Here is a 25737-nt window from a genome sequence, read left to right on the forward strand (position 1 = left end):
TTCTCTCTCTCTCTTTTTCTCTCTTTCTCTTTTTCTCTCTCTTTTTCTCTCTCTTTTGTCTCTCTCTCTTTTTCTCTCTTTTTTTCTCTCTCTCTCTTTTTCTCTTTCTCTCTCTCTTTTTCTCTCTCTCTCTTTCTCTTTCTCTCTTTTCTCTCTCTTTTTCTCTTTCTCTCTCTTTTTCTCTGTCTCTTTTTCTCTCTCTTTTTCTCTCTCTTTTTGTCTCTCTCTCTCTTTTCTCTCTTTTTCTCTCTCTTTTTGTCTCTCTCTCTCTTTTTCTCTCTTTTCTCTCTCTTTTTGTCTCTTTCTCTCTCTTTCTCTCTCTTTTTCTCTTTCTCTCTCTCTTTTTCTCTCTCTTTTTGTCTCTCTCTCTTTTTCTCTCTCTTTTTCTCTCTCTTTTTCTCTTTCTCTCTCTTTTTCTCTCTCTCTCTTTTTCTCTCTCTCTCTTTTCTTTCTCTCTCTTTTTCTCTCTCTTTTTCTCTCTCTCTTTTTCTCTCTTCCGGATTCGGACTTCTGCGGCATCCGGACTCGGAGGGGCCTTTTACTGCCGGAATTGTGACGGTTTTATTGCTCGCGTCAAGAATCTGCCCTTGATCGAATCTTTTAGGACGTCTTGAATAATGATCTTTTTTTTTTGCATATTGTAAGACCGATGGAAACCCGAGTGATCCAAAGCCCAAACAAGTGACACAAATGATGACCGCTCGTCCTCGATCGCGCTCGTTTTTGTAACATTTGTGTCCAGATTGATACATTGTATAAATGACCATCGCTCTTTCCATTGTAATAGGCGATGACTTTTTGAAAGTTTCCAATCTTTAAGGTTCACAGTTTGGATGTTACATTGTTGCAGGGACTATTCGGAGCATTCCCGCTCCTGTTACTAATATGGCATCTTCCTCCTTTCGGCGCCGTACCCTCCCCAGGAGGAAAGATGGGAGGACGCGGTGGGGTCAGACGCCCCCTGATCGGTGCTTTGAATAGAATCCTCTGCTGAGTCTGATGACAAAACGGTCAGTGTTATCTGCAGGCAGCCGGGCTGGGGGAGCTGGGCTGGGGGAGCTGGGCTGGGGGAGCTGGGCCGGCCCATGTGACGCTGGTGGCAGCTGTTACAGGCTGAGTATCAGCTTGTTTTCACAAGGCAAGTGTGGTGCTGCTTTGTTAGATAAGCCTGGGACGCTGGCGGAGGATAATGCTGTGTCCCTGGAGCCTTTATTTGGAGAGTGCACGGTTTAGTCCATTGACTGGAGCAGAAGCTTGATGCCCGAGCGTCATAGTAAGCCGGATTTTAATGCTTGGGTTGGGCAGAGGCTGTTTGTTTGCTTTCCATCCTTTTCTCATTCACTTTCTTCCTTTTCTCTCCAGTCTCATTGTTCATACATGCGTCTTCCCAGGTTGCTGGTCTTTGCCCCCCGGAGCGCAGCATCTGCCCCTTGTGTTTCCTCTTCCTCCGTCTATCTCCTTCCTCTCCATTATCCTCTTCTCGTTACGGATCTTTCTTTTTTTTAATTCTCTGTTGCTCCGCACACATCGGGGCCGGCCAGCAGTTGGCAGGCAGTTGGCAGGCGGTTGGCAGGCGGTTTAGCCTCTGGGAGATTCTTGCTCCATCCTCTTTGTTGCCGCCGCTCATCCCCTTGTTACTGCTGTGAGGATCAGACTTTCCTGCTGTCGGTGGCTCGGTGATGCCCGGTGCTTCTCCGGGAGGCAGCGCTGGCTTCGGTGCTCCATGTACTTCTGGGGGGTTAATGTCCTCTGCAATCTGATGCGGAAATGTTATTTCTTGTACATTGCTGACACGTGCGGTGATGGGGTCATACGGGGAGGTCGTCACTCCCTCACCCTACATATCCAGTGTACGTCTTACTGAATTCTGGTATTGCACAGGCCTAAAAGGTGGAGCAGCCCTAAATAATTTAGTGATTCACTGTGGGGCCTCAAAATGATTATTTACTTATTCAGTGGCCTTGTCTGATTGGGATCACCGGCGGTGCACGACCTGGGGTCAGCGGGATCACCGGCGTGCACGACCTGGGTCAGCAGGGGATCATCGGCGTGCACGACCTGGGTCAGCGGGATCACCGGCGTGCACGACCTGGGTCAGCGGGATCACTGGTGTGCACGACCTGGGTCAGTGGGATCACCGGCGTGCACGACCTGGGTCAGTGGGGATCACCGGTGTGCACGACCTGGGTCAGCGGGATCACCGGCGTGCACGACCTGGGTCAGCGGGATCACCGGCAGTGCACGACCTGGGTCAATCGGATCGCCGGCGTGCACGACCTGGGTCAGCGGGATCACCGGCGTGCACGACCTGGGTCAATGGGATCACCGGCTGTGCACGACCTGGGTCAGTGGGATCACCGGCGGTGCACGACCTGGGTCAGTGGGATCACCGGCGTGCACGACCTGGGTCAGCGGGATCACCGGTCGGTGCACGACCTGGGTCAGCGGGATCACCGGCAGGTGTGCACGACCTGGGTCAGCGGGATCACCGACGTGCACGACTTGGGTCAGTGGGATCACCGGCGTGCACGACCTGGGTCAGCGGGATCACCGGCGTGCACGGACCTGGGTCAGCGGGATCACCGGCGTGCACGACCTGGGTCAGCGGGATCACCGGCGTGCACGACCTGGGTCAGCGGGATCACCGGCGGTGCACGACCCTGGGTCAGCGGGATCACCGGCGTGCACGACTTGGGTCAGTGGGATCACCGGCGTGCACGACCTGGGTCAGGTGGATCACCGGCATGCACGACATAGGAGAACAAGATCACCATTATGCACAGCATGGGTCAGCGGATCACCGGCATGCACGACCACAGAAGAACAAGATCACCATCATGCACAGCATGGGTCAGCGGGATCACCGGCGTGCACAATATGGGTCAGGAGGATCCCCTGCAGAAAAAAAAATCCAAGAATCAAAGGGTCGTGTGTGATTTCAATGTGTGAATTTATACAGTTATAAGGGGAGAAACTTTTTCTTCCTGCACTTACCCCCAAACATGAGGTTACGGAGCTTTTTCTTATGCTCTGAATTTGTTGAATATAATGGATTTTTTAGCGTTCAGAATAGTCATCACAGCGGGTCTTCTACGTAATACTCAAAATATATATTTTTTTCTTTGAATCTTTTAGTTCTGTGATGATAGAGTCTAGAGGTTGAGATAAATGCAATGTTCTCCATCATTGAGGCGCTGTGCTGTGGTTGTTGCGACAGCTCTTGTCATGTTGGCTGTAGTGCTCTTGACATGTTGATGGCGCTCATTGAGTTGACTGGTGCTCTTGGTGTGTTGGCTGTGGCGCTCTTGTTGGTTTTGATGCTTTTGGCATGTTGATTTTGGCGCTCTTGATGAGTTGGATGCGGTGCTCTTGTCAAATTGATCATGGCACTTTTGACAAGTTGGCTGCGGCGTTCTTGTAGAGTTAGTTTTGGCGCTCCTGTCAAGTTGGCTGTGGTGCTCTTGACAAGTTGGGTGCAAGCTCTGTTGATTGGGTCACTGTAATGCTCTTTGAGTTGACTGTGGCGCTCTTGACAGATAGGCTTCGACATGCTTGTCGTGTGCACTGCGGCTCTCTTGTGTTGATTTTGATGCTCTTGTCGAGTTGATTTTAGCTCTTTTGACGAGTTGGCTCCGGTGCTCTTGGTGGTTTTGGGACTCTTGACGGGTTGTCTGTGGCGCTCATTAAGTTCATGGCAGCGCTCTTGGTGTGTTGCCTGCGGCATTCCTTTCGAGTTGCTGCCAGCGCTCCTTTTGGTTAGCCAGCGGCGCTCTTGACAGATTGACTTCCACGCTCTTGTCGTGTTGGCTGTGGCGCTGCTTTTGTTGACTGCGGCGCTCTTGACGGATTAGCTTTGACGCTCTTGTCGTGTTGGCCGCGACGCTCTTGTCGTGTTGGCCGCGACGCTCTTGTCGTGTTGGCCGCGACGCTCTTGTCGTGTTGGCCCCCGCCCGACGCTCTTGTCGTGTTGGCCGCGACGCTCTTGTCGTGTTGGCCGCGACGCTCTTGTCGTGTTGGCCGCGACGCTCTTGTCGTGTTGGCCGCGACGCTCTTGTCGTTGGCCGCGACGCTCTTGTCGTGTTGGCCGCGACGCTCTTTGTCGTGTTGGCCGCGACGCTCTTGTCGTGTTGGCCGCGACGCTCTTGTCGTGTTGGCCGCGACGCTCTTGTCGTGTTGGCCGTGACGCTCTTGTCGTGTTGGCTGTGACGCTCTGGATGGGGTTGGCTTTGACGCTCTGGATGGATTGGCTTTTGACGCTCTTGTGTTGGCTGTGACGCTCCTGGATGGATTGGCTTTGACGCTCTTGTGTTGGCTGTGACGCTCTGGATGGATTGGCTTTGACGCTCTTGTCGTGTTGGCTGTGACACTCTGGATGGATTGGCTTTGACGCTCTTGTCGTGTTGGCTGTCACGCTCTGGATGGATTGGCTTTGACGCTCTTGTCATGTTGGCTGCCTGTGACGCTCTTGTCGTGTTGACTGCGACGCTCTGACTGGTTGGCTGCAGCGCTCTCGTCGTGTTGGCTGCGGTGCTCTGGACTGGTTGGCTGCGGCGCTCTCGTCGCGTTGGCTGCGGTGCTCTGGACTGGTTGGCTGCGGCGCTCTCGTCGCGTTGGCTGCGGTGCTCTGGACTGGTTGGCTGCGGCGCTCTCGTCGTGTTGGCTGCGGTGCTCTGGACTGGTTGGCTGCGGCGCTCTCGTCGTGTTGGCTGCGGTGCTCTGGACTGGTTGGCTGCGGCGCTCTCGTCGTCTTGGCTGCGGTGCTCTGGACTGGTTGGCTGCGGCGCTCTCGTCGTGTTGGCTGCGGTGCTCTGGACTGGTTGGCTGCGGCGCTCTCGTCGTGTTGGCTGCAGTGCTCTGGACTGGTTGGCTCTGACGCTGTGGACAGGTTGGCTGCAGCGCTCTCGTCGTGTTGACTGCGATGCTCTGGACTGGTTGGCTGCAGCGCTCTCGTCGTGTTGGCTGCGGTGCTCTGGACTGGTTGGCTGCAGCGCTCTCGTCGTGTTGGCTGCGACGCTCTGGACTGGTTGGCTGCAGCGCTTTCGTCGTGTTGGCTGCGGTGCTCTGGACTGGTTGGCTGCAGCGCTCTCGTCGTGTTGACTGCGACGCTCTGGACTGGTTGGCTGCAGCGCTCTCGTCGTGTTGGCTGCGACGCTCTGGACTGGTTGGCTGCAGCGCTCTCGTCGTGTTGGCTGTGGTGCTCTGGACTGGTTGGCTGTGGTGCTCTGGACTGGTTGGCTGTGGTGCTCTGGACTGGTTGGCTGCGGTGCTCTGGACTGGTTGGCTGCGGTGCTCAGGACTGGTTGGCTGCGGTGCTCTGGACTGGTTGGCTGCGGTGCTCTGGACTGGTTGGCTGCGGTGCTCTGGACTGGTTGGCTGCGGTGCTCTGGACTGGTTGGCTGCGGTGCTCTGGACTGGTTGGCTGCGGTGCTCAGGACTCGTTGGCTGCGGTGCTCAGGACTGGTTGGCTGCAGTGCTCTCGTCGTGTTGACTGCGACGCTCTAGACTGGTTGGCTGCGGTGCTCTGGACTGGTTGGCTGCAGCGCTCTCGTCGTGTTGACTGCAACGCTCTGGACTGGTTGGCTGCAGCGCTCTCGTCGTGTTGACTGCAACGCTCTGGACTGGTTGGCTGCAGCGCTTTCGTCGTGTTGGCTGCGACGCTCTGGACTGGTTGGCTGCAGCGCTCTCGTCGTGTTGGCTGCGGTGCTCTGGACTGGTTGGCTGCAGCGCTCTCGTCGTGTTGGCTGCGGTGCTCTGGACTGGCTGGCTGCGGTGCTCAGGACTGGTTGGCTGCAGCGCTCTCGTCGTGTTGGCTGCGACGCTCTGGACTGGTTGGCTGTGGTGCTCAGGACTGGTTGGCTGCAGCGCTTTCGTCGTGTTGGCTGCGACGCTCTGGACTGGTTGGCTGCAGCGCTTTCGTCGTGTTGGCTGCGGTGCTCTGGACTGGTTGGCTGCAGCGCTCTCGTCGTGTTGACTGCGACGCTCTGGACTGGTTGGCTGCAGCGCTCTCGTCGTGTTGGCTGCGATGCTCTGGACTGGTTGGCTGCAGCGCTCTCGTCGTGTTGGCTGCGGTGCTCTGGACTGGTTGGCTGCGGTGCTCAGGACTGGTTGGCTACAGCGCTCTCGTCGTGTTGGCTGCGACGCTCTGGACTGGTTGGCTGCAGCGCTCTCGTCGTGTTGGCTGCGGTGCTCTGGACTGGTTGGCTGCAGCGCTCTCGTCGTGTTGGCTGCGGTGCTCTGGACTGGTTGGCTGCGGTGCTCAGGACTGGTTGGCTTCTTGCACATCTGGTCACATTGTGCGTCTGTTGTGGATGGACAGATCCCTTATTCTGGTTCCTTCTGTTAGTAGAACGAATGTCCTGACCGTCACTTGTCTGTGCAGTCAGGGCCCGTTCACATTAGTCGGCACTTATTGATTACCAGTCAGTAGCTTGTTTGCGGATCGGCGGACATTTTCCTGGGCATACAGGCAAATCGCACTTCAGATGTGCGCTGAGCGATCTGTAATAGATCACATAGATCACATAGGCCGGCATTGTTCTCACTAGCACAAGCCCGGTTTGCACAAAACACTGCTGTCAAAACTGATGAAATTGTTTGTTGTTGTTTTTATTCTGAATTCACTCGATATTTCGTGAATGATTCGTGAAATTCCTTGTCCCAGGAGCTTACGATCGAACATCCAGGTCTTATTGAGGAGCATAGAGACCGGTCCCAGGTGTATTTTGCACCAGGACGTCTAACATTAGATTCTTACTGGACGTGGCCAACCATCCGGCCTGCAGAAGATTGGACAAATGACTCATTATTGCTACTGGACCCCTAAAGACCCCAATATAGATTATCACACCTGTTCTGATTGGTGACGTGAAGTGATGGAAGTCAGACAGGCGGATATACAACATCCCCTGCCGTTGATTTCTGGCCTCGTATGGGGGTCATTGAGTCATTTCTGGCCTCGTATGTGGGTCATTTCTGGCCTCGTATGGGGGGTCATTTCTCGCCTCGTATGGGGGGGGTCATTTATGGCCTCGTATGGGGGGGGGGTCATTTCTGGCTTCGTATTGGGGGGGGACATTTCTGGCCTCATGTGGGGGGTTCATTTCTGGCCTCGTATAGGGGGGGCATTTCTGGCCTCGTATGTGGGGGGGGGCATTTCTGGCCTAGTCTGGGGGGGTCATTTCTGGTCTCGTATGGGGAATCCTTTCTGACCTCGTATGGGGAGTCCTTTCTGACCTTGTATGGGGGTCATTTCTGGCCTCGTATGGGGGGGTCATTTCTGGTCTCGTATGGGTGGTCCTTTCTGACCTCGTATGGGTGGTCCTTTCTGGCCTCGTATGGAGGGGGTCATTTCTGGCCTCGTATGGGGGAGGGGTCATTTCTCGCCTCGTATGGGGGGGGGTCATTTCTGGCCTCGTATGGGGGGGGGGGCATTTCTGGCTTCGTATTGGGGGGGGGGACATTTCTGGCCTCGTATGGGGGGGGACATTTCTGGCCTCGTATGGGGGGGTTCATTTCTGGCCTCGTATGGGGGGATCATTTCTGGTCTCGTATGGGTGGTCCTTTCTGGCCTCATATGGGGGGGTCATTTCTGGCCTCGTATGGGGGGGGCATTTCTGGCCTCGTATAGGGGGGGGCATTTCTGGCCTGGTAACGCATGCATGCCGTGTAAAATCGGGCAGAGTGGCCTACTCTGCCAGGTTTCTGTGGACATGTTCCATCACAAAGCTGTGTGCTACTTCTCTATAATTCGGCCCCTTGATGTGCAGCTGGGTAATTATGATGATGGATAATTAGCTGATGGCGTCTGTGAGTACAGCGGGGATACAATGTCCTCCGCGGGTGCGACATTTGGGCCGAGATACTGATTCCCAGAACACGCGATAGATCCTGGGAAATTCATCATTCAGCAGAAACCGGGCGAGTCCGGAGAGGAGAATTACTGACAACCATAAACTAGCGCTTGATATATGTCGGGAGACAGGTAGTCAATAGTCAGTGGCGCTAGGAATTGCTGGTGCTGAACTTTTTGGGTTGTGTTCTATTGATTATGTAATTTCCGGTCCTGGCTGTGATACTTAGCAGTAATGTGTCTACCTCGGCCATAACCAGATGAGCATCACCGCTCCCATCTCTCCCATGGTGGACCTCTGGTGGTGACCTCCGTGGCCGCTCCTGCCTCTGGTGGTGACCTCCGTGGCCGCTCCTGCCTCTGGTGGTGACCTCCGTGGCCGCTCCTGCCTCTGGTGGTGACCTCCGTGGCCGCTCCTGCCTCTGGTGGTGACCTCCGTGGCCGCTCCTGCCTCTGGTGGTGACCTCCGTGGCCGCTCCTGCCTCTGGTGGTGACCTCCGTGGCCGCTCCTGCCTCTGGTGGTGACCTCCGTGGCCGCTCCTGCCTCTGGTGGTGACCTCCGTGGCCGCTCCTGCATTGTATAGTCAGCCATTGTAATATGTGTTTTTCATTTTATTTTTCCTTCTCGGTCATTTATTCTGTTTAGCTTTATGTCCCATTTTTATTTTCCTTATTCCAGGCATGAACCATGAGCCAAAGTCACCTTCCATAGGAATGCTTTCAACAGCCACCCGGACCACGGCCACTGTCAGCCCCCTCACTCCCTCCCCTCTCAATGGCTCCCTGGTACCCAATGGCAGCCCGGCGGCCAGCAGCGCGTTATCAGTCCAGTCCGCACCCTCTTCCAGCTTTGCTGCAGCGCTGCGTAAACTTGCAAAACAGGCAGAAGAGCCGAGAGGTAAGATTTAATGCTTGGAACCTGTGTCTTGTGCATGTCTTCCCTCCGACGACCACCGTAGCATGCCCTCTGGGTGGAGAGCACTTCTCACCTTTACCTCTAAAATGGTCCAAAAGGGCAGTATCCTTCCAAAAAGACCCAATATGGTGGAGTCTAGAACTCTCGGTAAAATTTAGAGAACCGTGATAGAACCATGATGACTGGTGGCCAGAAAGTAGGTGACGGTCCCGTATAGATGACGTATTGGAAGGAGACCAGGCCCACAATGCCCCGCCGAAGGTGGACTAACATGGTGTAGATAGTCCGGCGCTAAGAACCACCGGTCCTGTATAGATGACATATCTGAGGGAGACCAGGCCCACAATGCCCCGCCGAAGGTGGACTAACATGGTGTAGATAGTCCGGCGCTAGGAACCACCGGTCCTGTATAGATGACGTATCTGAGGGAGACCAGGCCCACAATGCCCCGCCGAAGGTGGACTAACATGGTGTAGATAGTCCGGCGCTAGGGACCACCGGTCCTGTATAGATGACATATCTGAGGGAGACCAGGCCCACAATGCCCCGCCGAAGGTGGACTAGCATGGTGTAGATAGTCCGGCGCTAGGGACCACCGGTCCTGTATAGATGACGTATCTGAAGGAGACCAGGTACACAATGCCCTGTTGAAGGTGGACTAACATGGTGTAGATAGTCCGCAGTAGTGTGCACCACAAGCGATGAGTTATCGGACAACACCTGCCTGACCCGCATCATTACACCGGCTTCAGGTGACCGTAACCATAGGACGATAACGCGTAAAGATGGCGGCTGCAGAGCGGTTCATTGTCCGGTAAGGCCATTCGCAGCCCTGGGCGTCTGCAGTTGGATCGTGGCGCTGACGTCCTTGCTCTCTCCGGGGTGGGGGACGCGACTCCCTGAAATGACAGCCGATTTTGCAGTGAAGAAGGGGAATTTAACAGCAGCAAATTAATTTCATAATTAAGGTGGAAATTACCGGTCGTTTGCAGAGTACATTAATCTCATAAGTGGCCCATTTAGTGTGATGTGAGCAGCGCTGGATGATGCTAAAGCACGAGGAGGAAGGAGGGGGCGCAGCAAAAGCCTCTAATTCTGCAGCTGGCACCGGCTCCGGAGCAGATCCGGGGGTCGGCATCACGGGGGCGCAGCCATTCTCCCACATTGGCGCTTTCCTCAACGCACGTCTCATGTTTCTAGATACATCTCAGACCAATATCTGTAAGAAAACGCAGCTTTTCAAAGATCAGAGTCTAAGTGCAATGAATCTAATGGCGGTCGTACACATTAGGCTGATCTCTGGATGCAATCGTTCCACAGATCCACCTCTTACTCGTTCCGCAGAGCCACCTCTTAGTCGTTCCGCAGAGCCACCTCTTAGTCGTTCCGCAGAGCCACCTCTTAGTCGTTCCGCAGAGCCACCTCTTAGTCGTTCCGCAGAGCCACCTCTTAGTCGTTCCGCAGAGCCACCTCTTAGTCGTTCCGCGGAGCCACCTCTTAGTCGTTCCGCGGAGCCACCTCTTAGTCGTTCCGCGGAGCCACCTCTTAGTCGTTCCGCGGAGCCACCTCTTAGTCGTTCCGCAGAGCCACCTCTTAGTCGTTCCGCAGAGCCACCTCTTAGTCGTTCCGCAGAGCCACCTCTTAGTCGTTCCGCCGAGCCACCTCTTAGTCGTTCCGCAGAGCCACCTCTTAGTCGTTCCGCAGAGCCACCTCTTAGTCGTTCCGCCGAGCCACCTCTTAGTCGTTCCGCCGAGCCACCTCTTAGTCGTTCCGCAGAGCCACCTCTTAGTCGTTCCGCCGAGCCACCTCTTAGTCGTTCCGCGGATCCACCTCTTAGTCGTTCCGCCATGTTCAATGATGGGTGTTCTAATAATGATATATCATGTGTCGCCAAAAGCTCCAGTTCTGGTCAGCTGCTTTTCAGATGACGACCATTTTTCTTGCCCATGGTCATTCATGGTTTAATTCTAATTGGAAACCGTTTCCTGATGTCGGAGAATGGAGGAGAACTGAATGGTCTCTTACGTTGTTGGCTGCACTCTCCGGACTGTGCCCCTTCCATAAGGTCCGGCCACCATGATCCGTGTGGTTGATGCTCGGGGTGAGCGCGCAGTGTCCGTGGTTTGTCTTCCATGCCTTGGGGTCCACCTTACTCTTGGTCCACGCCATGGATGGTCTGGATTGGTGTTGATTGACGGCTGTGGACTTTCCTCGCCTCGTATCTTTGTAATCGCTCGGTGTCACCAGTGTGGATCGGCCGCTGAAAGGGTTTTTATTTTTCCTGTTGATGTAAATGTCCGTGACTTCTCGACATCCGGTATTATATGGCCTATACTTGTAGGACTAAGCGGCGGATGGATTGGAAGGAAACGGTGCAGAACAAAGCATCGACTTGTCTCTCGCCTTGGACTGTATAGAGCACATAGATCATTAATGGAAAATCAATCCTCCTGTGCTCCACTGTGTAGAAACGTGCGTCGGGATAGATCAGGACGCTGCGGGGGCCGGTCCTCCCATTATCATACACGCTATTCACACACTTCATTTTAGAGGCTAAAACCAGAAAATGTACTATTTGTACAGTTTTATATTTCCGAATTGCCTTTATGGTAATATCTGGCTGTAGCCTTAGAAGAGCATAAATACTGTAGGTGGAATTATCGGTATTGATCATTAGTGAGACGTGACGGGAGCACGGGCACCAGACCTGGTGTGAATGATCCTCAAGCCTCATATCTGTGGCTAGACGCCATCACGATTGGGTTTAGTTGGGTTTTTTGTCTTTTTTCTTCCACTTTTTGCTCTATACATCTTCAGCTTTGGTTGTACATTTGCTGCTTTTCATGCGGTGTTACTGGTGGAATAAACTCTCCACGTGTCACATCCTCGGTCCAGTTTCAGGAGTGGTTACTTAGGGGAACACCATTTGGCTCCAGATTTAATCCTGGGTAGTCGGAGCGTGACCCGACAAGTGGCGAGGAAGCCGGAGCCGTGACATCGTAACAGAAAGCGAAGGTTCCACAGAGCGAGCCTTTGTGTCCAGGCTGAACCTTCTCAATGAGACATTTGTCCCGGAGACAGAGTCTTCCTTTGTGTCTCCTCTGGACGCCTTCTTGTGGCTTTCTTGGTCTTATATTGGTAAATGCAGACCTTCCATAACCTCCCAGGAGTGTCTGATGATTATTGACTTGTGCTGCGATCACAGAATATTCAGATGTTTCCAGTTCTGTAATCTTTGGTCAATAAGATGGTTTTTATGGCCGTGAAGAGTCCGGGTACATCAGTAATCCGTATAGACCGGCATTGTGGAGTGGAGAGCCGGGGGGCACAATAGAGGTGACATGGCCGCACTAGGACTGGTCAGATAGACCGGCATTGTGGAGTGGAGAGCCGGGGGGCACACAATAGAGGTGACATGGCCGCGCTAGGACTGGTCAGATAGGCCGGCATTGTGGAGTGGAGAGCCGGGGGGCACACAATAGAGGTGACATGGCCGCACTAGGACTGGTCAGATAGGCCGGCATTGTGGAGTGGAGAGCCGGGGCGCACAATAGAGGTGACATGGCCGCACTAGGACTGGTCAGATAGACCGGCATTGTGGAGTGGAGAGCCGGGGGGCACACAATAGAGGTGACATGGCCGCACTAGGACTGGTCAGATAGGCCGGCATTGTGGAGTGGAGAGCCGGGGGGCACACAATAGAGGTGACATGGCCGCGCTAGGACTGGTCAGATAGACCGGCATTGTGGAGTGGAGAGCCGGGAGGGCACACAATATGGGTGACATGGCCACACTAGGACTGGTCAGATAGGCCGGCATTGTGGAGTGGAGAGCCGGGGGGCACACAATAGAGGTGACATGGCCGCGCTAGGACTGGTCAGATAGACCGGCATTGTGGAGTGGAGAGCCGGGGGGCGCACACAATAGAGGTGACATGGCCACACTAGGACTGGTCAGATAGACTGGCATTGTGGAGTGGAGAGCCGGGGGGCGCACACAATAGAGGTGACATGGCCACACTAGGACTGGTCAGATAGACCGGCATTGTGGAGTGGAGAGCCGGGGGGGCGCACAATAGAGGTGACATGGCCACACTAGAACTGGTCAGATAGACCGGCATTGTGGAGTGGAGAGCCGGGGCGCACACAATAGAGGTGACATGGCCGCGCTAGGACTGGTCAGATAGGCCGGCATTGTGGAGTGGAGAGTCGGGGGGCGCACACAATAGAGGTGACATGGCCGCGCTAGGACTGGTCAGATAGGCCGGCATTGTGGAGTGGAGAGTCGGGGGGCGCACACAATAGAGGTGACATGGCCGCGCTAGGACTGGTCAGATAGGCCGGCATTGTGGAGTGGAGAGCCGGGGGGCACACATTAGAGGTGACATGGCCACACTAGAACTGGTCAGATAGACCGGCATTGTGGAGTGGAGAGCCGGGAGGGCACACAATAGAGGTGACATGGCCGCGCTAGGACTGGTCAGATAGACCGGCATTGTGGAGTGGAGAGTCGGGGCGCACACAATAGAGGTGACATGGCCGCGCTAGGACTGGTCAGATAGGCCGGCATTGTGGAGTGGAGAGCCGGGGAATAGACAATAGAGGTGACATGGCCGCACTAGGACTGGTCAGATAGGCCGGCATTGTGGAGTGGAGAGCCGGGGGGTGCACAATAGAGGTGACATGGCCACACTAGGACTGGTCAGATAGGCCGGCATTGTGGAGTGGAGAGCTGGGGGGTGCACAATAGAGGTGACATGGCCGCACTAGGACTGGTCAGATAGACCGGCATTGTGGAGTGGAGAGCTGGGGCGCACACAATAGAGGTGACATGGCCACACTAGGACTGGTCAGATAGGCCGGCATTGTGGAGTGGAGAGTCAGGAGGGCACACAATATTGGTGACATGGCCACACTAGGACTGGTCAGATAGACCGGCATTGTGGAGTGGAGAGTCAGGAGGGCACACAATATTGGTGACATGGCCGCGCTAGGACTGGTCAGATAGACCGGCATTGTGGAGTGGAGAGCCGGGGGGGCGCACACAATAGAGGTGACATGGCCGCACTAGGACTGGTCAGATAGACCGGCATTGTGGAGTGGAGAGTCAGGAGGGCACACAATATTGGTGACATGGCCGCACTAGGACTGGTCAGATAGGCCGGCATTGTGGAGTGGAGAGCCGGGAGGGCGCACACAATATAGGTGACATGGCCACACTAGGACTGGTCAGATAGACCGGCATTGTGAAGTGGAGAGTCAGGAGGGCGCACAATATAGGTGACATGGCCACACTAGGACTCTTCAACTCTAATCCCAATTAATGTTATTGAGCCGGTGGTCTTCAGATGTCGGCAGTTAATTACGGTGATCACACCGCCCCCCCCCCGCGTACGCCGCACAGCTCATCTCCCGGCTGTAATGCTGGTGGTGCCGTTAATTGCCTGACTTGTTGGGAAGCTATTGATTTTGAGCGGTCGGGGACGGTTCCCCAGCTCAGGAAGGATTACATCCATAATTGTTCCAGGTCTACCGTTAACAAGATACGCTTCAATAGCGGCTGTGAACCTTATCAGCGCCTCTGCCCTGTAATGAGCAGACCCTTCCTCCCATGGTCACATCCGCAGGCTAATGGGAAGAGCGCTGTCTCCAGATGCAGCCATGATAAGAAATCATTCTTCTCCCTGTGGCTTCGCTTCTTCTTCAAGGATCCGGTGTCCTGGGAATGTCTCGTAGCTTCTTCTGTGGCTAATGGTACAGATGTGGCCTCCAGGTCAGCGGATCATTGAGTGTTGTGCGCGCTCTTCCCACCGCGGAGATGTCAGTTCTGATCACTACCCCAAGTGCTCCACGGATGAAATGGTCTGAAGTCCTTGAGCATCAAGGCCTCGCCGTGTGTTATTCTGTGATGGTGCGGCGGTGGGAGGAGGTGGAGGAGTCTCCTGATGACTTCTATCCTGAGCTCAGATTAGCCGCTAGTGTCCTCCAGGTGGTGAATGCACCGCAGTCCCCCCATCCGCCTGATACCTAGGGCTTATATTGGACTAGTCCTCAGACGCTGGCGCTGACTGTGCAGGTGTGACCCAGTGGGTCCACACAGCTCTTTCCCGACCCCCATCTCCACCCGTACTCTCCTCCAGACCCCTCTCTACCCTCTTCTCCAACCAGACCCCAGACTGAGGTCTATAAACACCTAAACCCCACCTATCCCCGCCATCCTTCACCCTTTGTACAGACACTTTCCCCATCCTCTCCTCCAGACCACCCCCTCTTCCAGACTGGGGTCTCTAAACTTCTACACCCCATCACCTGTCACCCTTTGTATAGACCACTCCTCTCCTCCGGAGGATCCTGTCCTTCGTCCTTTCGTGCAGACTGGGTGGTAGGAGACTCTAGACCCTCATCCTCTTCACAATGCCTCCACCCTTCTAGCAAGCCTTGTCTTTCCAGCCATTTCTTGTAGACCTCCTCCAGGCCCACCCCCTTGTCTTATAGGCCACCCCAATTCTCTTCTCCAGACCCCCTTAAAAGGACTCAAACCTGCTGACATTCCCTACCACCAGTGTAATAAGGACCCAAACCTGCTGACGTTCCCGGCCACCGGTGTAATAAGGACCCAAACCTGCTGACGTTCCCGACCACCGGTGTAGTAAGGACCCAAACCTGCTTACGTTCCCGACCACCGGTGTAGTAAGGACCCAAACCTGCTGATGTTCCCAATCACCGGTGTAATAAGGATCCAAACCTGCTGATGTTCCCGACCACCAGTGTAATAAGGACCCAAACCTGCTGACGTTCCCGGCCTCCGGTGTAATAAGGACCCAAACCTGCTGACGTTCCCGGCCTCCGGTGTAATAAGGACCCAAACCTGCTGACGTTCCCGACCACCAGTGTAATAAGGACCCAAACCTGCTGACGTTCCCGGCCTCCGGTGTAATAAGGACCCAAACCTGCTGACGTTCCCGGCCTCCGGTGTAATAAGGACCCAAACCTGCTGACATTCCTGACCACCGGTGTAATAAGGACCCAAACCTGCTGACGTTCCCGGCCTCCGGTGTAATAGGGACCCAAACCTGCTGACATTCCTGACCACCGGTGTAATAAGGACCCAAACCTGCTGACGTTCCCGGCCTCCGGTGTAATAAGGACCCAAACCTGCTGACGTTCCCGGCCTCCGGTGTAATAAGGACCCAAACCTGCTGACATTCCTGACCACCGGTGTAATAAGGACCCAAACCTGCTGACGTTCCCGGCCTCCGGTGTAATAAGGACCCGAACCTGCTGATGTTCCCGACCACCAGTGTAATAAGGACCTAAACCTGCTGACGTTCCCGGCCTCCGGTGTAATAAGGACCCAAACCTGCTGACGTTCCCGGCCTCCGGTGTAATAAGGACCCAAACCTGCTGATGTTCCCGACCACCAGTGTAATGAGGACCCAAACCTGCTGACATTCCCGACCACCGGTGTAATAAGGACCCAAACCTGCTGACATTCCTGACCACCGGTGTAATAAGGACCCAAACCTGCTGACGTTCCGACCACCGGTGTAATAAGGACCCAAACCTGCTGATGTTCCCGACCACCAGTGTAATAAGGACCCAAACCTGCTGACGTTCCCGGCCTCCGGTGTAATAAGGACCCAAACCTGCTGACATTCCCGACCACCGGTGTAATAAGGACCCAAACCTGCTGACATTCCTGACCACCGGTGTAATAAGGACCCAAACCTGCTGACGTTCCCGGCCTCCGGTGTAATAAGGACCCAAACCTGCTGATGTTCCTGACCACCAGTGTAATAAGGACCCAAACCTGCTGACGTTCCCGGCCTCCGGTGTAATAAGGACACAAACCTGCTGACATTCCCGACCACCAGTGTAATAAGGACCCAAACCTGCTGACGTTCCCATCGGTGTAATAAGGACCCTAACCTACTGACATTCCCGACCACCGGTGTAATAAGGACCCAAACCTGGTGACGTTCCTGACCACCGGTGTAATAAGGACCCAAACCTGCTGACGTTCCTGACCACCAGTGTAATAAGGACCCAAACCTGCTGACGTTCCTGACCACCAATGTAATAAGGACCCAAACCTGCTGACGTTCCCGACCACCGGTGTAATAAGGATCCAAACCTGCTGACGTTCCTGACCACCAATGTAATAAGGACCCAAACCTGCTGACGTTCCGACCACCGGTGTAATAAGGACCCAAACCTGCTGACGTTCCCGGCCTCCGGTGTAATAAGGACCCAAACCTGCTGACATTCCTGACCACCAGTGTAATAAGGACCCAAACCTGCTGACATTCCTGACCACCGGTGTAATAAGGACCCAAACCTGCTGACGTTCCCGACCACCGATGTAATAAGGACCCAAACCTGCTGACGTTCCCGGCCTCCGGTGTAATAAGGACCCAAACCTGCTGACATTCCTGACCACCGGTGTAATAAGGACCCGAACCTGCTGACGTTCCCGGCCACCGGTGTAATAAGGACCCAAACCTGCTGACGTTCCCGGCCACCGGTGTAATAAGGACCCAAACCTGCTGACGTTCCCGGCCTCCGGTGTAATAAGGACCCAAACCTGCTGACATTCCTGACCACCGGTGTAATAAGGACCCAAACCTGCTGACATTCCTGACCACCGGTGTAATAAGGACCCAAACCTGCTGACGTTCCCGGCCTCCGGTGTAATAAGGACCCAAACCTGCTGACGTTCCCGGCCTCCGGTGTAATAAGGACCCAAACCTGCTGACGTTCCCGACCACCAGTGTAATAAGGACCCAAACCTGCTGACGTTCCCGGCCTCCGGTGTAATAAGGACCCAAACCTGCTGACGTTCCCGGCCTCCGGTGTAATAAGGACCCAAACCTGCTGACATTCCTGACCACCGGTGTAATAAGGACCCAAACCTGCTGACGTTCCCGGCCTCCGGTGTAATAGGGACCCAAACCTGCTGACATTCCTGACCACCGGTGTAATAAGGACCCAAACCTGCTGACGTTCCCGGCCTCCGGTGTAATAAGGACCCAAACCTGCTGACGTTCCCGGCCTCCGGTGTAATAAGGACCCAAACCTGCTGACATTCCTGACCACCGGTGTAATAAGGACCCAAACCTGCTGACGTTCCCGGCCTCCGGTGTAATAAGGACCCGAACCTGCTGATGTTCCCGACCACCAGTGTAATAAGGACCTAAACCTGCTGACGTTCCCGGCCTCCGGTGTAATAAGGACCCAAACCTGCTGACGTTCCCGGCCTCCGGTGTAATAAGGACCCAAACCTGCTGATGTTCCCGACCACCAGTGTAATGAGGACCCAAACCTGCTGACATTCCCGACCACCGGTGTAATAAGGACCCAAACCTGCTGACATTCCTGACCACCGGTGTAATAAGGACCCAAACCTGCTGACGTTCCGACCACCGGTGTAATAAGGACCCAAACCTGCTGATGTTCCCGACCACCAGTGTAATAAGGACCCAAACCTGCTGACGTTCCCGGCCTCCGGTGTAATAAGGACCCAAACCTGCTGACATTCCCGACCACCGGTGTAATAAGGACCCAAACCTGCTGACATTCCTGACCACCGGTGTAATAAGGACCCAAACCTGCTGACGTTCCCGGCCTCCGGTGTAATAAGGACCCAAACCTGCTGATGTTCCTGACCACCAGTGTAATAAGGACCCAAACCTGCTGACGTTCCCGGCCTCCGGTGTAATAAGGACACAAACCTGCTGACATTCCCGACCACCAGTGTAATAAGGACCCAAACCTGCTGACGTTCCCATCGGTGTAATAAGGACCCTAACCTACTGACATTCCCGACCACCGGTGTAATAAGGACCCAAACCTGGTGACGTTCCTGACCACCGGTGTAATAAGGACCCAAACCTGCTGACGTTCCTGACCACCAGTGTAATAAGGACCCAAACCTGCTGACGTTCCTGACCACCAATGTAATAAGGACCCAAACCTGCTGACGTTCCCGACCACCGGTGTAATAAGGATCCAAACCTGCTGACGTTCCTGACCACCAATGTAATAAGGACCCAAACCTGCTGACGTTCCGACCACCGGTGTAATAAGGACCCAAACCTGCTGACGTTCCCGGCCTCCGGTGTAATAAGGACCCAAACCTGCTGACATTCCTGACCACCAGTGTAATAAGGACCCGAACCTGCTGACGTTCCCGGCCACCGGTGTAATAAGGACCCAAACCTGCTGACGTTCCCGGCCACCGGTGTAATAAGGACCCAAACCTGCTGACGTTCCCGGCCTCCGGTGTAATAAGGACCCAAACCTGCTGACATTCCTGACCACCGGTGTAATAAGGACCCAAACCTGCTGACATTCCTGACCACCGGTGTAATAAGGACCCAAACCTGCTGACGTTCCCGGCCACCGGTGTAATAAGGACCCAAACCTGCTGACGTTCCTGACCACCAATGTAATAAGGACCCAAACCTGCTGACGTTCCCGGCCACCGGTGTAATAAGGACCCAAACCTGCTGATGTTCCTGACCACCAGTGTAATAAGGACCCAAACCTGCTGACGTTCCTGACCACCGGTGTAATAAGGACCCAAACCTGCTGACGTTCCTGACCACCAATGTAATAAGGACCCAAACCTGCTGACGTTCCCGGCCTCCGGTGTAATAAGGACCCAAACCTGCTGACATTCCTGACCACCGGTGTAATAAGGACCCAAACCTGCTGACGTTCCCGGCCACCGGTGTAATAAGGACCCAAACCTGCTGACGTTCCTGACCACCAATGTAATAAGGACCCAAACCTGCTGACGTTCCCGGCCAACGGTGTAATAAGGACCCAAACCTGCTGATGTTCCTGACCACCAGTGTAATAAGGACCCAAACCTGCTGACGTTCCTGACCACCGGTGTACCCAAACCTGCCGACGTTCCGACCACCGGTGTAATAAGGACCCAAACCTGCTGACGTTCCCGACCACCGATGTAATAAGGATCCAAACCTGCTGACGTTCCTGACCACCGATGTAATAAGGACCCAAACCTGCTGACGTTCCCGACCACTGGTGTAATAAGGATCCAAACCTGCTGACGTTCCCGACCACCGGTGTAATAAGGACCCAAACCTGCTGACGTTCCTGACCACCAATGTAATAAGGACCCAAACCTGCTGACGTTCCCGGCCACCGGTGTAATAAGGACCCAAACCTGCTGACATTCCCGACCACCGGTGTAATAAGGACCCAAACCTGCTGACGTTCCTGACCACCGGTGTAATAAGGACCCAAACCTGCTGACGTTCCTGACCACCAATGTAATAAGGAACCAAACCTGCTGACGTTCCCGGCCTCCGGTGTAATAAGGACCCAAACCTGCTGACATTCCTGACCACCGGTGTAATAAGGACCCAAACCTGCTGACGTTCCCGGCCACCGGTGTAATAAGGACCCAAACCTGCTGACGTTCCTGACCACCAATGTAATAAGGACCCAAACCTGCTGACGTTCCCGGCCACCGGTGTAATAAGGACCCAAACCTGCTGATGTTCCTGACCACCAGTGTAATAAGGACCCAAACCTGCTGACGTTCCTGACCACCGGTGTACCCAAACCTGCCGACGTTCCGACCACCGGTGTAATAAGGACCCAAACCTGCTGACGTTCCCGACCACCGATGTAATAAGGATCCAAACCTGCTGACGTTCCTGACCACCGATGTAATAAGGACCCAAACCTGCTGACGTTCCCGACCACTGGTGTAATAAGGATCCAAACCTGCTGACGTTCCCGACCACCGGTGTAATAAGGACCCAAACCTGCTGACGTTCCTGACCACCAATGTAATAAGGACCCAAACCTGCTGACGTTCCCGGCCACCGGTGTAATAAGGACCCAAACCTGCTGACATTCCCGACCACCGGTGTAATAAGGACCCAAACCTGCTGACATTCCTGACCACCGGTGTAATAAGGACCCAAACCTGCTGACGTTCCCGGCCACCGGTGTAATAAGGACCCAAACCTGCTGACGTTCCTGACCACCAATGTAATAAGGACCCAAACCTGCTGACGTTCCCGGCCACCGGTGTAATAAGGACCCAAACCTGCTGATGTTCCTGACCACCAGTGTAATAAGGACCCAAACCTGCTGACGTTCCTGACCACCGGTGTAATAAGGACCCAAACCTGCTGACGTTCCGACCACCGGTGTAATAAGGACCCAAACCTGCTGACGTTCCGACCACCGATGTAATAAGGACCCAAACCTGCTGACGTTCCGACCACCGATGTAATAAGGACCCAAACCTGCTGACGTTCCCGACCACCGGTGTAATAAGGACCCAAACCTGCTGACGTTCCCGACCACCGGTGTAATAAGGACCCAAACCTGCTGACATTCCCGACCACCGGTGTAATAAGGACCCAAACCTGCTAACGTTCCCGACCACCGGTGTAATAAGAACCCAAACCTGCTGAGGTTCCTGGCCACCGGTGTAATAAGGACCCAAACCTGCTGACGTTCCCGACCACCGGTGTAATAAGGACCCAAACCTGCTGACGTTCCCGACCACCGGTGTAATAAGGACCCAAACCTGCTGACGTTCCCGACCACCGATGTAATAAGGACTCAAACCTGCTGACGTTCCCGACCACCGGTGTAATAAGGATCCAAACCTGCTGAGGTTCCTGGCCACCGGTGTAATAAGGATCCAAACCTGCTGAGGTTCCCGACCACCAATAGGGGGCAGAGTAATGGGTATAGGAATGCAATGATTTGTTATTTATTCCCCACCCCCACATTATTTCGGCGTTCTGGCTGATGGTTGGAAGTCGAGGGGTGACGCATGTAGTTCTCCGCTGGTTACTATCTGGTATCACAATTAGGAGACCACCCTTCCTGTTACCGACAATCTTACGGCTTAGATAGAAGTGGTATGATAGCCGCACCGTCATTACGCAGACGCTGTCGTACGCCTCCGTCCATATTCACCACCGTCCTTTCTCCACACGATGGTGTCCTGTTGGCTGAAATGGTCGATGGTTGCCGAATTTCTCCCGATTGCTTTGATATAGATTCGTCTTGATCTGTGTTCTCGAGCGTTTGGCACATAAATATCAGATTGTGGCCACCTACGTGGCTGGATAGAACGAGTGTCTGAGGAGCAGGGTAGATAAATCTCCGGCTGATCGGATTCTCCGTCTCCTCGCTCCCGGCCCACCATCCGTTTACAGTAGCTGCGTGAGACATCTCCGCGTGCTATAACCTCTCCACTGTTCCCACACGCCAGAAAATGTGCGCTCCACAATCAGCCGGTAATCATCTGCTGCCCACGCATCCACAGCCATCATTTCCTCATCTGCAGAGAGGAGATGACACCGAGACTTCTCGAGAGCAGTAGAGGACGCACCCGTCCCGCTGCCGCCACCATTGCTTGTCCTATATACTATGAAGTGTAGATACGGCGTCTCCATGTGGACAGGACTGACGGACGCCACGGGCCACTGTGCCACAGTCCGGTGGTGGGAGGCCACGCTGGTGCAGGAACATCTCACCACACTTGGAAGTGGTCTGAAACGTTTTGTCCGTGTCTTCGCAGTCGTCCATAAGAGATTAAACATCATTTTCCCTTTCTGTCTCTTGCAGGATCATCAATAAGCAGCGAGTCTTCCCCAGTTTCATCCCCTGCGACCAATCACAGTTCTCCTGCCAGCACGCCAAAGAGGGGTCCGATGGGGCCCATCATAGTGCCCCCAACAGGCCATAGTGTGCCCAACACCCCACCTGTGGTGACCATCGCACCCACCAAAACGGTGAACGGAGTGTGGAGGAGCGAAGCGCGTCAGGTAATCTCATCCCGTGACTCTTCCTGTGATATCTGAGCCATCCACAACTTAAGATTGGGGGCTAGAATAGGGGCACATGGAGGGGTCTACATGACAGAAATCTGCAGCACCGTCACCAGGGGCGCTGCTAAGAGATTAAAGGGGCTTTCCATGTTTAGATTACAAACATCTGACACAATGATCGATGGCTTCTGCAACTTTCTATATGTCTGATAGATGTGGGGCCCCCCGATGAGGACACCGCGTCCTAGGGGAGAATGGATGGAGAGGCAGCGGCGCAGGTCAGCGTCTCTGTCCTCCGCTATGGGAATGCTCCGCTGCTTCTGTAACCCCCGCAGAAGTGACCGGAAGAACCGCGGGGACGAAGGACTATGGTGACCACTGCAGAGCCAACCATCCGCCTATAAGTGGTGGCTGGGCTGACATCCGAGGTGTTTGGCCAAAGTATATGCAGGAGCCAGGTCCGCTGTGTATGCGGGGTCCAGGGGAGGAACAGCTGAAGCCTATGGAGGTGTACGGCCTCTAAGATGGGAGCAGTAATGGCTGTGCATGTGGGGGCCACGGGAGGAACCGCTGAAGCCTATGGAGGTATACGGCCTCTGAGATGGGAGCAGTAATGGCTGTGCATGTGGGGGCCACGGGAGGAACAGCTGAAGCCTATGGAGGTGTACGGCCTCTGAGATGGGAGCAGTAATGGCTGTGCATGTGGGGGCCACGGGAGGAACCGCTGAAGCCTATGGAGGTATACGGCCTCTGAGATGGGAGCAGTAATGGCTGTGCATGTGGGGTCCAGGGGAGGAACAGCTGAAGCCTATGGAGGTGTACGGCCTCTGAGATGGGAGCAGTAATGGCTGTGCATGTGGGGGGCCACGGGAGGAACAGCTGAAGCCTATGGAGGTGTACGGCCTCTGTGAGATGGGAGCAGTAAAGGCTGTGTATGCGGGGTCCAGGGGAGGAACAGCTGAAGCCTATGGAGGTGTACGGCCTCTGAGATGGGAGCAGTAATGGCTGTGCATGTGGGGGCCACGGGAGGAACCGCTGAAGCCTATGGAGGTATACGGCCTCTGAGATGGGAGCAGTAATGGCTGTGCATGTGGGGTCCAGGGGAGGAACAGCTGAAGCCTATGGAGGTGTACGGCCTCTGAGATGGGAGCAGTAATGGCTGTGCATGTGGGGGGCCACGGGAGGAACAGCTGAAGCCTATGGAGGTGTACGGCCTCTGTGAGATGGGAGCAGTAAAGGCTGTGTATGCGGGGTCCAGGGGAGGAACAGCTGAAGCCTATGCAGGTGTACGGCCTCTGAGATGGGAGCAGTAAAGGCTGTTCATGCGGGGGTCCACGAGAGGAACAGCTGAAGCCTATGGAGGTGTACGGCCTCTGAGATGGGAGCAGTAAACGGTGTACATGCGGGGGTCCACGGGAGGAACAGCTAAAGCCTATGCACTTGTACGGCCTCTGAGATGGGAGCAGTAAAGGCTGTGCATGCGGGGTCCAGGGGAGGAACAGCTGAAGCCTATGGAGGTGTACGGCCTCTGTGAGATGGGAGCAGTAATGGCTGTGCATGCGGGGTTCACGGAAGGAACAGCTAAAGCCTATGCAGGTGTACGGCCTCTGAGATGGGAGCAGTAAAGGCTGTGCATGTGGGGGCCACGGGAGGAACAGCTAAAGCCTATGCAGGTGTACGGCCTCTGAGATGGGAGCAGTAAAGGCTGTGCATGTGGGGTCCACGGGAGGAACAGCTGAAGCCTATGGAAGTGTAAGGCCTCTCAGATGGGAGCAGTAAAGGCTGTGCATGTGGGGTCCACGGAAGGAACAGCTGAAGCCTATGGAGGTGTACGGCCTCTGAGATGGGAGCAGTAACGGCTGTGTGTTCGGGGTTCACGGGAGGAACAGTTGAAGCCTATGCAGGTGTACGGCCTCTGAGATGGGAGCAGTAATGGCCGCCTAAGAATGTGCAGCCCCCTGTCCTGTGCTCTCATATGATTGCAGCTTGTGTGATCAGATGAGGGGGCGATCAGACCGTCATTATAACCAGCGGCTCTCTGTATAATATGTGTGAACAGAGGCCTAGATGTGGGCTTGGTTCTGTATTTATATAATCCCCCTGCAGCCGATCATGCCCTCCACCGAGTGCGGTGCCCCCGGATTCAGCTCGGCTGCGGATTAGAGGACAATATCTACAAAAGCCACCGGCTTAAAAGAACATGTTCCCCTCTCTTGATGTATATGCAGATTCCGCTCCTGCACATATTCTGCCGCCGCCTTTGATGCCGCTTACAATTAATCTATGCACACCGTGCACTGGCGGAGGGCGGCGCGGTGCCTAGGTGTGCCCTGGTCATGCCGCCCCCACATCGCTGTTACTATCATGTACCCTGACCTCTCGGCAGTGCCGGATGACCCGGGGCAGGGCGCAGTTCGGAGGAGGCTGAGCGTGCAGCCAGCAGGGTGTAGGGAGGGGGCAGGGAGCGAGCGAGCGCACACAAGGGCCGGGAGAGTGAACAGATGTTGCTGCTCATTAAGAATTCCAATCAACGGGGCCCCATCTCTTTCAATTAATTATGGCTGATGTGTCTGGTGGAGGAGAGGATGAATTCCCAGGGAGTCGGTGCCTCTCTCCGCGGCTCAATGAACCCTACTTCTTGCAGCTTACTATATAAATTTTAGTTGGAGGCTCTCTGTGGCTGTTAATGCGCGTGTGCGTGATACTTTCTGACAGTGGTATTTTGTTTGCAGATGCAGACACTTGACCTGTGAAAGTGCGATTACATCTCTCATTTCCTCCCGCAGCAGATGTCTGCCGGGCCGGGTGTGGATGGCAGTCTGCACTCTGCACCCGCGCTCCTCCCAATCTCGTTCTCTGACATTTTGCAGCATTTTTACCAGATCAGCAAACACAGATCTCTGCTGCGCTGCCGCCTCCTTCCCCCGGCCCATTACAAACGATCCATCCTTCTAAGGGGGCCCTGGAGAGCCGTCTGACTCCGGGGGTAGCCTTTACTTCTGCAACGTGCTGAACTGCAACACATTAACCCTGCGCTCTCTGCTCAATTGTATTACAGCGCCATCATTACCAAAATATACACATAATAAATATATATATATATATATATATATATATATATATATATATATATACATACAT

General features: G+C 54.6%; 1 protein-coding gene across 5 annotated transcripts in view; it reads left to right on the top strand.

Annotated features, from left to right (window-relative positions):
* Positions 1-25737, top strand: part of GSE1 (Gse1 coiled-coil protein) — a 226928-nt gene that overhangs the window by 186249 nt on the left and 14942 nt on the right. For 3 of the 5 annotated variants that reach the window (XM_075326235.1, XM_075326237.1, XM_075326236.1), the window contains exons 2-3: positions 8529-8747; positions 22394-22593. In XM_075326235.1, the coding sequence (XP_075182350.1) occupies positions 8531-8747; positions 22394-22593 (417 nt within the window). In that variant the 5' untranslated portion in view covers positions 8529-8530. The remainder of the gene's footprint in view (positions 1-8528; positions 8748-22393; positions 22594-25737) is intronic. The other 2 variants (XM_075326238.1, XM_075326239.1) reach the window with 1 other exon arrangement.

Source organism: Anomaloglossus baeobatrachus, chromosome 10, assembly GCF_048569485.1.
Source record: "Anomaloglossus baeobatrachus isolate aAnoBae1 chromosome 10, aAnoBae1.hap1, whole genome shotgun sequence".
NCBI classification, from domain to species: domain Eukaryota; kingdom Metazoa; phylum Chordata; class Amphibia; order Anura; family Aromobatidae; genus Anomaloglossus; species Anomaloglossus baeobatrachus.